We start from the raw sequence: 12,843 nt of genomic DNA on the forward strand, positions 1-12,843 counted from the left end.
GGCAATCACTTCCCCTCTCAGGGACCCATTAAAACCATATACTCATGAGTTCTAGTAGCTTTTTAATAGATTCCTTGAGATTTTTCTACGTAAACAATCATATCATCTGCAAGTAAAGTGTTTTAATTCATCCTTTCCAATCTGTATGCCTTTTCTTTTTCCTTGCCTTATTGTACTGGCTAGGGCCTCCAGTAGAATGTTAAATAAATACCCTTGTCTTGTTCCTGATATTAGGGGAAATCATTTGGTCTTTCCCCATTAAGGATGGTCTTAGCTGCAGGTTTTTCTTAGACACCCTTTTTCAGATTGAAGAAGTTTCCCTCTATTCCTAGTTTGATGAGAAATTTTTTTAAGAATGAGCATTCAATTTTATCAAATGCCTTTTCTATATGCATTGCGGTGATCGTATGATTTTTCTTGTTTAAATTGTGGACACGCTGAATTACATTAACTGAATGATTTGAATTTTGGACTCTCCTCTGGCAGGCAGTTAAATGACTTGCAGATGAGTTTGCTCCTGCTGAATCAAGCTTGTTTTCAAGCTTTGTAATGATGTGTCTCCAGCATCTTTTACCCTGGGGCTAAAGACAAGACTTTTTCAAGGGCTTTAACTAATATCCCCATTATTTTATGAGATTTCTCCATGTTGACCGGTGGGAATGAGAACTTTTCGCTGTGTGAGCTCTGATCATTTTTTAGTGAACTGTGAATGCCTTTCCTGGCCCTGTAGAGTTCCCCTGTGCAGGTCACAGACTTAAGGATCTGCAGGGCTGTTTCTCCACTGGTCTCCTCTGCTGTTCCCTCTTGCAAATTCTAGCCACCTCCACCTCCCGAACTCTGATTTTGGTCTCCTCGCCTTAGTGAGCTTGGCAGGCTCTGTTTGGGCTCCCCTCCCTGTGCCGCTGGGACAAACCAAGGGTCCCTGCCCTGCCCCTGGTCCAAGGCTGACACAAGCTGCTGCTTAGACCCTGACTGGTTTCTAGCTGTGAGGCAGAGGATGGCAGTTCCCCATGAACAGAAGCAGAAATCGCACCCACTACCTTTTGTTCACACTTACACCATCCCTAGTAATGATTATCCTAAAGGAACTTTACCTGCTCTGCTATTGTGATTAAAAGCATTTTGCATCAGAATGTCACAGAAAAGAGCGTTAGAGGTGGAATCAGAGGTCCTTTGCTGCTCACTTAGCACATCTGTTACAACCACGAGAGGCCTTAGTTTCAACTTGTGTAAAATGAGGAGGGTAAGGATAACTGCCCAGCCTACAACTGCAGTGTGTTGTGAGGAATAAACTGAATAGCGTCGGTGGCACCCACTGTTATGGCACCCGCCGAAGCCCTCTGAGTGTCATAGTGCCGGACTGCTGCTTAGGCCTTCCTTACCTTCTTTCTGCTGTCGCAGTGTTGGGGTTCACTCTTCTCTCCAACCTGTTGGCCTGGCCAAATGTCTCTGCACACATTCCAGTACAGCCACCTGGGAATACTATTCTTTAATGAGCTTCTGGCCACGCTGCTACCCTAAAATGGTTACGAAGGGTTATGTGTTTGGTTTGTTACGAACAATGTATAGTAGTATTATAAAACGCTGTGCCAGAATGTCTTGCATAGCAGGCTAACATGTCATTCTTTTTGTCAGGGCTGCCTGGAGCCACAGGAAATCCAGGTGAAAAGGGAGAAAAGGGAGACCACGGCGAACTGGGCTCACCGGGAAACGAGGGCCCTCCGGGGCAGAAGGGGGAAAAGGGAGACAAAGGGGATGTGTCCAACGACGTGCTGCTGGCAGGTGAGAGGGGCTCGTTTCGGGGGCACGGGGACCCCGAGAACCGCCTGGTGTTCAGTGCAAGGGCTGCTCTGTGTCTTCTCTCCTTACTGGCCCGTGGGGCCGTGCGTTTGCAGCACTCTTCGGAGTTCTGTGCCGTCAAAAAGGAGAAACGTGTGCATTATTGCACATGGGAAAGACCAGATCTGGGATCTAAGCATAAGTCATTTAGATAATTCAGGTCTAAAAGCCATGGTTGGATTGGATGGGACGAAGGCAGCCTCCTTTTCCAAATAGCTATTGAAATCCAGCACAATCCTGAACAGGACTAGTAAGCAAGCAAGCTGAGACACCTGGGAGGACAACTGACAGAAAGCACGACCTCTCTCCCTCCCCTTCTCCCCCCTTCTCCCTCCCTCTCTCCCTTTCTCTCTCTCTCTCTCTCTCTCTCTCTCTCTCTCTCTCTCCAGGTGCCAAAGGTGACCAAGGGCCACCTGGCCCACCTGGACCCCCAGGTCCTCCAGGGCCCCCTGGAGGCAGAAGAGCCAAAGGCCCTCGGCAGCCGAACATGTTCAACGCCCAGTGCTCAGGTCGCTACCCCATACCCGGGACCCACCTCTTCCACTGATGAGCCCAAACTCTTGGGCTGCACCCCAGGCTTTGTGACCAGATGTTTTAAAACACAGGGAGGGAGGCAAGTTAGTTCAAAATGAGGGTCCCCATGTTGCACCACGCTCATGGGAGGTCTGAGCAGTCTGCCCCGGGGCTGGGCACGGGCGCCGGTTCCACTGGGCCTCCCGCCCCTCCCCTGGTCCCTTCATTTATCACGGCTGTTCCTCCACCTGGCCTTATCCGCCACCCCTCTCCCCTGACAGAGTCCTGAAAGCGCAGCTGTTAACTTTTCACAGTGACACTCTCTGGAGAGTGAGGGCCTTGGCTGATGCCAGGAAGTTGGTGAGGAAGTTCAGACTGGTTAGCTCCTCGCAGACAGTAACTACAGCGCTACGGACACCACCACTGATTTTTAAGTGCCAGACAGCGTGCTGCATGCTTAGCCCATTTAATTCTCAGAACAATTCTACGATATTGGAATCACTATCTCCCCATTAACAGATACAAAACTAACAGCCCAAGGAGCTAAGTAACTTGCCCGAGTTCACTCAATTAGTAAGTGGCAGAGCTAGGATTTGAACCTAGGACTGCCTGACTGTAAAGCCCCAGCTCTTAGGGCGTCATCCCTGCAGAGATGGAAAGTTGCACTTTGAGACCTGACCCAAGCCAGCCGAGGGCCAGGATTGACTGATCTCTGGCGGCCACGAGGACTTGTTCTTTAGCCAGCGTGTGGCAGGAGCAGCTTCAGGATTGGAAGCTGCTTAGAAATCAGGGATCAGATTAATGGAAAACATTCATAGGGTGATGCTAGAACTTCCCAAAAGAGGCACCCTGGGACCTGTCACCTAACTTAAAACTTGAAGAGGCACCATGTGATGCCATCATCGCCTCCATGGCAAACAGAGAGGAGGATCCTGACTGGAATTTCTCTCAGACTCGTGGATGTCACTGCCGCTTTCCTAACCAGTCTTCAGTTCTGTGTGGTGCACTGCTCCTTCTGGAAGACATTTGGGGGCATGCACTCAGCTGTCAGGGTGGGCGGGTCTGTGCTTTTAAATCTGTCACCGTCCTCCCCCCAGCCAGTGGAGCCTGATTGTCTTGCTGGCAGAGCTGCTCCTTCTCGCGCTCAGCGCCACCCGTCCATTAGCACCAGCCCTCCGTGCGGCTCCCCCCGAGAGTGAGCTGAGCGGGCCCTCCCCTGAGACAGGGGGCCTGACCCGAGCTGCTGCAGGATTCTAGCTTGCCAAGGGCTCTGTCGGCCAGTGGCAGTCTGTGCCGGGAGAAGCAGTCTCCTCCGCTGGGCCTGCCTCCTGAGAGGCTGGGTCGGCAGGGCTTGGACCCGAAGTTGTGAAAACTGCCTTAAATGAGAGGCCATTATCTTCGCTCTGCCTGCTAAAAAGAGTCCGTGGTTGCCAGGCATTTGCACCTGAACGTGGCCCTCTCTCCCGCTCCAATTCCATTTCCTTAGCACCCTTTAATTTCCCGAGTGGGAACTCCAGATGAAACCCAGGGGCAGCAGGACCGCATGTGGGGGGGCTGGGACGGACCCCCGAGACTGCTCTCCGCCAGTACCCAGGTCCATCCTGCTAGGAAGAAGCTTGGAGATCATGTAGGGTCTAGGCCCCTTCACGTACTGACAAAGAAGCCCCTTCAGATCATTTTGTGAGCTTCCCTGCTGACGGTGGAGAGGCTACGCTTTCTGATAACCACAGGGGGATTCGAACCCCTCAGAACGTGTCCAGGTGGGTGGGCCTGGCCCTTCCCAGAAAGCCCAGCTTGCCCAGCCCCTGCAGTCCAGCCCACAGCCCATCCTCTGCCCACTGGGCAGCTCGTCCCCCTCCCCCTTCTTGCTTCTGCTACCCCCGAAACCTCTTCACCAGGGTCTGAATGAAGCCCATTCACTAAGGGGAACGTCGACGAGCCAAGGAGGATGAGTCACAGCTCAGGCGTACCCTCAAACCAGCTGCCAATCAGGCCCCTGGCAAGGACCTGTGCTTCTCCAGGCCTTCAAGCAGAGACGGTGGGAAAATGGTCACATGGGGACTCCAGCGTCTCTGGGGACGCTGCCTCCAGGTTCCTCCTTCCTCTGAGGCGCTGCCATTCCTCTCCCGGTGCCTCTCCCAGGAGACACTGGGTCAGGTGGACAGCCCGTCTCTGAGGCCGCTTCTTCACAGCACCCCACCAGCTTCCTTGAGAGTGAAAATCCTTCTAGAACAATGTAGTCACGCTAGAGACATCACCTGCCAAAGAGGCCAGGGAGCTGTCAACAAGCCTGCTTTCCCTCAGATTGCGGAGGGCTTGAGCGGACTGGTGCAGCCCACTTCTCCCCTTTGCTGACATCCTCTTGGGATTGTATCGTCTTAGCAACTGTGGTCACGGAGAGTCTGTTGGGGATTCACCAAGCGGAGGCGGGGAGGGGGTACAATTTGGAAGCATATGGCTTGGGGGTGCTTAAAAGCAAGCAACCAAGAAACCCGGGGGGCCTGTTGCAAGAGACGCTCATGGGACTAGAGTCTGGAATGAGGTGGGAAAAGCAGCAGTCACACAAACCGCCTTGCACCGGCCGCCTTGCTCTGATGATGGTTGTCATTTTAGGTGAGACCTGTGCCATACCAAATGATGACACCTTGGCTGGAAAAGCTGATGAGAAAGTCAATGAGCACCATTCCCCACAAGCAGGTAACAGAAACAAAGCGTCCTGTTTTGAAATTCAGAAGTTGGATGCCTTATAGCCACAACTGGCAGGTGAGTAACTTTCCTTTCTCTTCCTGGGGGGCAGAATCCATGATCACTTCCATTGGAAACCCAACGCAAGTATTAAAAGTTACGGAGACGTTTGGGACTTGGATAAGGGAATCTGCTAACAAGATGGATGACCGTATTTGGGTGACTGAACATTTCTCAGGTACTTTCATTCTGCAGATGATCCATAGCTACGTGGTACTTGTATTTTTCATCTGTTGCCTACCTTTCGGGCTTATTCTACTTTTGGGTGTCCGCAATCCCTGCTAGCTGGTTTAATAGGTTGCTGTCTGTTTTGGACAGCACTCCCGAGCTGTGACCGCAGGTAACAGCCTCTCTCTGGCTTCCCTCCCACAGGCATCATGGTGAAGGAATTCAAAGACCAGCCCTCGCTTCTGAATGGCAGTTACACCTTCATCCACCTCCCGTATTACTTCCACGGCTGTGGGCATGCTGTTTACAACAACTCGCTCTACTATCACAAAGGGGGTTCCAACACCATAGTGAGGTGAGCCCCTCCACCCCAGCAGCACCCTCGGTGTGGTGCTTTCCTGAGCTACTGAGGGGCGGGGACTGTGTGTTCACAGACCTCATGTCCCTGGGGCTGGCACACCGACAGAGGTCAATCAGGGCTTGTTGGCCGAATGAATCACAGGATAGGGTGAGCGAGCCCCACGTCCCAGCAGTCCCCGGGGTCTGCGTTTACTGCTGGTCTGGACGCCAGGAAGAGGGTGAGAGCCAGGCAGAAGCAGGCCCGCAGTGGTACGGGCAGCAGCTTTCTTGTCCTTGGAGGAAGGGAGTAGCTGGGACCCAGAGCTCCCTCCGCCTGAAGGCGTCGCTCCCTGGTAACAGTTTGGTTCTGAAAAACTTTGGGCGTGAGGAATTTCATGTCACAACTGGGATCATCGAAGACTAATGGTAATGCAGCCCAAAGGCAGGTGTCACTGCCTTCAGATTGGCCTGTCATCCTGATCCAGGCTGCCCGGGACTGCCTTCTGCTTTCCCAAAGGCAAGGGAGGGGTCACCTGGGGAGACTGAGCCCAGGACAGCAGCCGAGGCTTCCTGCCTCCTCAGGAGAGTTGCTCGAGTTTTGTCTGTATGGTTCAAAAAGAAATCAGGCTCTGGGCTCTAGCGCAGAAGCAGGTTGCCTGGCTTCGGTTTCTGGTCCCGACTCTTCTGCCTACTCTATGGCCTTGGACAAGAGTCGCCACCTCCTGTGGTCTCCATGTCCTCGAATACAGTCCTTCCAGCTCTGCCCCTACATGAAACAGCAACCACAGTACTATGAAGGCCATGGTCCTGGTTATCCAAAACAAGAAACAATGACCTTGAGGGAGGCTGGGTGCCTTTTCTCTTTCTTCCTCATGCTCCTCCTACCCTTAGTGCAGGCCAGCTTTAACAACCTTTTTGGCATTTGTGTGCTCAGGTTACGATGGAGACAGGTTTCCTGGTATAACGCGCAGTTAGATCGGCCACACTAGACACAGGCGTCGGCCATGGCAGGCAGCGTCCCCTCCCTTGCCCTTCACTCCCCGTCATCCCTTCACCCCCGGCCACCCCATCTGGGCAGAGTCTTGTGTTGGTAGGAAAGGACAGCTGCCTGCTCAGGGTCCTCACTCCATGACACACTCCTTCCTGTGACGATTCTCATTTAGTTGGTGGCTCCCTGATGCCATGTTACACAGTGCTATTGTCACATGAAGTTGGGGGAAGGAGAGGAATTCCGGGGTGAGTAAGCCCCAAGAATGAGGATTGGCCTGTTTAAGGAAGCTTGTCTTCTAAGGAAGCTAAGTTTGCAACAACCTGTGCTGAGCCCGGCTCTACGCCGATCACGGGCCGGGAGCTGCGGGGAGGCAGGCCTGAGTTAGACCCTGTTCTTGCCGGGGGACAAGCCTTACCAAGGAACGTAGCTGCTAGGCTCCAGGACCGACAGGGCCGAACGGCAGTGCTAAATTTCAGGTATTCAGAGGAAGGAGAACTCCTGTGGGCTGAGATGGGCAGGGACCTTCTTCCCAAGCCTTCACTCTCCTAGTTTCTTTTCAAACTGACTCCAAGGTTTCTGAATCAAGTTCAAGTTTATAGTGCTCAAATGCATAGCCACAGAATCACACGCTTCATGTTTCTTCCGCTGCTCAATGGCACCCTCTGGTGTTTTTCTTTTCTTTTAGCTTAATGTCCCAGAATTTTCATTCTTGGAGTTAAGTACCTTTTGAATCCTAATTCACTTTTTTTGACAGATGATTTAGACTTAGAGTCTGCCAAATCAGTCTTCAGAAGGCAAGGGGCATGGGATTTCATGCCATAGTTTCATCTATCCAGCTACTTACCTGTGAAGAATACACTCTTTGCAGCCTTGACTTTGCTATGGCTCTTTTCAACGGGTGACTTTCTTCTTTTTGTCTTTTTTATTTTTATTGCTTTTTTTTTTGAGACAGAGTCTCACTCTGTTGCCCAGGCTAGAGTGCTGTGGCGTCAGCCTAGCTCACAGCAACCTCAAACTCCTGGGCTCAAGCAATCCTTCTGCTTCAGCCTCCCAAGTAGCTGGGACTACAGGCATGCACCACCATGCCCGGCTAATTTTTTCTATGTATTTTTTAGTTGGCTAATTAATTTCTTTCTATTTTTAGGAGAGACGGGATCTTGCTCTTGCTCAGGCTGGTTTCGAACTCCTGACCTTGAGTGATCCACCTGGCCTCCCAGAGTGCTAGGATTACAGGCATGAGCCACCACACCCAGCCCGACTTTCTACTTAATTTAGAAGGCTGTGAAATTTTTTTTCTTAAAATTCTAGCATTCAGTAAAGGAATAACCCCCAAACTTGGAGCTAGAAAATCTAAGTTTAAAAATTCTGGCTCTATTATCTACTTGTATTCATGGGTTTATGGGCTAGTCACTTCTTTTTTTTTTTTTTTTTTTGCATTTTAAAAGGAAAAGATTGGACTTTTTACAGCCCTTTGCAGCTCTAAGTATCGTTGAGAGGATATTTCAGGAAGTCACCAATCATCCAAGCCTTAGTGAAGTAAAGTAATTTTCTTGGGGTCACATGGCTAGTAAGTGGTCACTTAGATGTGAATTCATTCTGACTAGGGGAGCATTCTCTTTAAACTATGCCACTGCCTCTCTGTTTCTTCTGCTGGCACAAGCTAGTCCTTGTCCTTTACACCCTTGCTGCTCACAGCATTGTCGAAGGACCATCACAACAGGCCTTACCTGGGGGCTTGTCAGGAATGCAGAATCCCAGGCCTCGCCCCAGACCTACTGACTCAGTTTAAGAGGGGGCTGACAAACCACCTTCATCCACAAAAATGGTGACTCATGTCCACTTCTTTTATATATATATATGTATATATATATGTGTATATATATATATATTTCAGATTTGAATTTGGCAAAGAAACATCCCAAACTCTGAAGCTTGAGAACGCCTTGTATTTTGATCGAAAATACCTCTTTGCAAATTCCAAGACTTACTTCAACCTGGCAGTAGATGAAAAGGGCCTTTGGATTATCTACGCTTCCAGTGTGGACGGCTCGAGCATCCTCGTCGCACAGCTGGATGAGAGGACATTCTCCGTGGCGCAGCACGTCAATACCACGTACCCCAAGTCCAAGGCCGGCAACGCTTTCATCGCCCGAGGGATCCTCTATGTCACAGACACCAAAGACATGAGGGTAACGTTTGCCTTTGATTTGTTAGGAGGGAAACAGATCAATGCAAACTTCGATTTAAGAACTTCCCAGTCTGTTCTTGCCATGTTATCGTACAACATGAGAGATCAGCATCTGTATTCGTGGGAAGATGGCCACTTAATGCTTTACCCCGTGCAGTTTTTGTCAACGACATTACATCAGTGATGTGTTGCATTTTGTTCCCCTCGGTAAATTTCAGATGTTTTCTGGGGCCATTTCTATTCCAACAGAAAACTTGTCTTTAAAGGGTAGCCAGGTACTTAGAACATAATCTCCTGATGTAAGTGTTTATATGGCCAGTGAGCCCCCTTTAAAATCAGACTGCTTAGTGAAATAGCAATAGATTGGAAGCAGACATGGCTGGTCTTTGGTGATTCCTTCACAAACCAGCTGGGCAAGTTACCTCTTTCTCCTTGGCCTCTGGTTTCCCCCATGGAAATATGAAATAGCTAGCTGAGATGACTGGTGAGATTTCCTCTACCTGTAGGAAATTCTATTGCCATTATATATCTGGTTCTGTTGTTTGGTTTTTCAGCCACATGCTGAACAAATTTACCTTTGAGTTGATAAGTTTTGTTTGAGTAGTGAATTCCTTAGTGCTGACTTATATTTGATGCCTTGGAAAGATACGTTGACCCTTTCAGGATTCTAAGGCACCCATTACTCTTATTATCCATAATTTACCCATAATTTATTAAAAAAATTAATTACCCATAATTTATTGCTTTTCTTTGCATCTGCACATGCCAGAATGGCCATCATCCTCAGCTCCTGATTGCAGCTCTGAGATTAGCAAAGGCCAGGAACACTACATGCTCAGGTTTTTAATGAAACAGGTTCCTACCAATTTCTGATCATGTTGATTTATAACTGTGGATCATAAACACTGAATCCTCAGGTCACTCTGGCTTCTTCTATGGCAGCTGTGGGTCCACTATCCGCATACTAAATTCCACATACTAAATTCTGTGTAAGTGGGCATTCCTCTGGGTAGAACATGGGAAGCACTTTGCAGTGTTCAAAAGAGAGGCACCATTTGTGGTTATTATCTAGAATAGGTTTGGATAAACCATGGCCTGAGGGCCAAAGCCAGTCCATTTGCTTTTTTTGTTAGACAGAGTCTCACTCTGTTGCCTTGGCTAGAGTGCAGTAGCATCATTTTAGCTCACTGTGACCTCAAACTCCTAGGCCCAAGTGATCCTCCTGTCTCAGTTTTCCAAATAGCTGGGACTATAGGCATGTGCCAGCATGCCCGGCTAACTTTTCTATTTTCAGTAGAGACAGTGTCTCACTCTTGCTCAGGCTGGTCTCCAACTCCCAAGCTTAAGCAATCTACCAGCCTCAGCCTCCCAGCGTGCTAGCATTACAGGTGTGAGCCACCGCGCCTGGCCTCCATTTGCTTCTGTAAATAACGTTTTATTGGTGCAGAGCCGCACTCATTTGTTTCTGTATGATAGTCTATGACTACTTTCGCTCTACATAGCAGTCCAGCCATTCCAACAGAGACCGTATGACTCCACGACGCCTAAAACTACTATCTGACCCTTTATAGAAAAAGTTTGCTGACCCCTGATCAAGAATATAAAGTGAGCCTGATTCTTGGAAGGACTTATTTATCAGAGCCTGTTTGGTTTTGTTGCTTTGTTCTAACTAAGAAGTGGCATTTGATGTGGCTTGTGTTTTTGGTAGAGGGGAAGACAGAGTCTCACTCTGTTGCCCTGGCTAGAGTGCAGTGGCATCATTTTAGCTCACTGTGACCTCAAACTCCTAGGCCCAAGCGATCCTCCTGTCTCAGTTTTCCAAATAGCTGGGACTATAGGCATGTGCCAGCATGCCCGGCTAGGGTGATAACGACATAAAATGGGTGACCCTCCACAAAAGCTGTTAGGGAGCTGTTCTTTTCCTACCACAGTTTTAAAGGATGTGATCTGTTCCTCTTGAATGCCAGGAGAGAATCCAGCGTAACTTGCTCTTAAATGCTGTAAAATATGCATATTTTCTGCCAACTCACTTCTTTAAACATCCTCAGCCCAAGATGAAGTTCAGGCAGGGCCACTGAGAGTAAAGAAGGAGCTGGAAAAAGTTACTAGATTCCTGCAGCCAGGAAGGGGAACTAGGGAAAAATCTTACATAAAGATTATTTTTTAGCAATTTGCCCCAATTTGTGTGTGTTCTAAAACTTTTTCTCTTGGCCCAAATCCATTCTCAGTGGCCCTGAGCCCCGGTTTTATACTATATTAATAGAAGCATTTTAAAACTTAGGTGATATACAGATTAAATATTTAAAGCTTTCCCCAAAACAATCCCCAGACAGCTATTAATGACTTGTTTGTTGCTATGTTCTCAAGATAATGGGTTTTGGAAACTTTTCCCCCGACTTTTTCATTAGGTTGGTTGTCATGTCATCACAGCTTTTAAAAAATACTCTTTTCAGGATCATGTTTTGTGACAGAGTTTAATGTTCAAAATCAGTATGTCTAATGAATGCTAGTGTTCTTTTAAAGTATTTAAATATATATGTTATTGTTTCTGAACGCAGGAAAAACCTAGAGATGAATATAATTTCATAGTAATAGTAGTATTAGTAATAGTAATACATACGATGTTAATTATATATATGGTAGCAACCAAAAGAGATCAGTTATTGAATTAGCACGTATTCTTTTTAGAAAAATGTTTTAGAAGCCCCAGTCTTGATATCTGAGCTGTCTTGGCTCTGGCTCCGTTCATTGTGAGTAAGGAATCATATGTTCATCATTAGTGAAGCTCATACCAGGGTTTCTTTCTTTTGCGAAGTCATGTGAGGACAACTGAGTTCGTCCAATGTTTAATCATAGTGGGTAATTTTATAATCTGGTTGACAGTTTGTCTTTACAAGATGAAAAGAATTAAGATATTATTTATTCTTTCCAGCAAACAGGACTTGGTTTTTAAAAAAAAAAAAAAAAAGTTTTGGCCTCGCTGCTAAAATAGAATGCACGACTTAACGTTTTTAAGTCGAGATAATGTGGTTTACCTTCTTACTTATAACTTAAAAATTGCTTTAAAGCACTTTCCAAATATCTGTACTTCTGATGTCAGAGTCAAACTAGATAATTCTCTAGTTCTTCTTTAATCTAAAGTAGATAGCTTCCCACTGGAAAGTAAATAAAGCCATCTTCCACCCACCGCAAAGCTAGGCCAGGCCCTATTTCAAAGCGTTTTCTTTCAGCTGATAAAGTGTCCTACAGAAGCCAAGCAGGTGGTTCTAGTTTCAATGTGTCATTAGGCACAGGTGCTATGGCAGAAAAAGGTCTGGGGTGAAAGTTTTAAAAATGAAGAGTTCTGATCTTAGGCACCTTCAAAGACACAAGGTGAAAAGTCAAATGAGACACAACAATTCTTGAAGAGCCAGGTGTCATTTTCCAACAGCACAGAGTATATTTTGGCATTGGCTATCGGATGTCAAAACAGCTGAAGAAGTGTGTGATAGGGCTTTTTAGTTGCTGCTGTGACCTTGTGTATCACATCATTAAGGTCCATAATTTCCAATCTGCACGGATTCTGAACAACATAGGAATAATGATGAATGTCTTTTTGGTTGTAATTTATTTAACTTTCATCTAATAAGTCAAATAAAATAATCATTGCTGAACACAATCACATGTTGAAATCAAGTGTATTATTATTATTTTTCCCTCTGGTCCATTTGTATGTAACATTTAAAGAAAAAATAACAGGCTAAAACAATATTGTGGTAGAATTATATTGGTTGTTTCTCTGTGGAAACTCTCAGAATTTGCTAGCTCCTTTTGAATACGGTACTGAAAAAGATCGATATGGACTATGTTTTCACTATAAGAAAACATGAAAAGTGGAAATCTAGTAACTAGAACTGGGTTATACATAGACGTAAATGCAACGTAGATTTGCTAATTTATCAGCATGGGCAATGCAACAGAGAACGTAGTAGCCAAGGCTAAAAATAGAAAACCAATTTTAAAAACTAGATTAGTGTGAATTTGGGCAAGATAATCCCTCAGAGCCTCTGTTTCATCTGTA

General features: G+C 47.1%; 1 protein-coding gene across 1 annotated transcript in view; it reads left to right on the top strand.

The window, feature by feature from the left end:
- The window catches only part of GLDN (gliomedin), a 49,381-nt gene extending 36,948 nt beyond the window's left edge, over window positions 1-12,433 (top strand). The window contains exons 5-10 of the mRNA XM_012763476.3: window positions 1,636-1,782; window positions 2,229-2,348; window positions 4,966-5,049; window positions 5,150-5,275; window positions 5,470-5,620; window positions 8,490-12,433. Of these exons, the coding sequence (XP_012618930.2) occupies window positions 1,636-1,782; window positions 2,229-2,348; window positions 4,966-5,049; window positions 5,150-5,275; window positions 5,470-5,620; window positions 8,490-8,967 (1,106 nt within the window). The 3' untranslated portion in view covers window positions 8,968-12,433. The remainder of the gene's footprint in view (window positions 1-1,635; window positions 1,783-2,228; window positions 2,349-4,965; window positions 5,050-5,149; window positions 5,276-5,469; window positions 5,621-8,489) is intronic.
- The last annotated feature ends 410 nt before the right edge of the window (window positions 12,434-12,843 follow it).

Source organism: Microcebus murinus, chromosome 6 (assembly GCF_040939455.1).
Source record: "Microcebus murinus isolate Inina chromosome 6, M.murinus_Inina_mat1.0, whole genome shotgun sequence".
NCBI classification, from domain to species: domain Eukaryota; kingdom Metazoa; phylum Chordata; class Mammalia; order Primates; family Cheirogaleidae; genus Microcebus; species Microcebus murinus.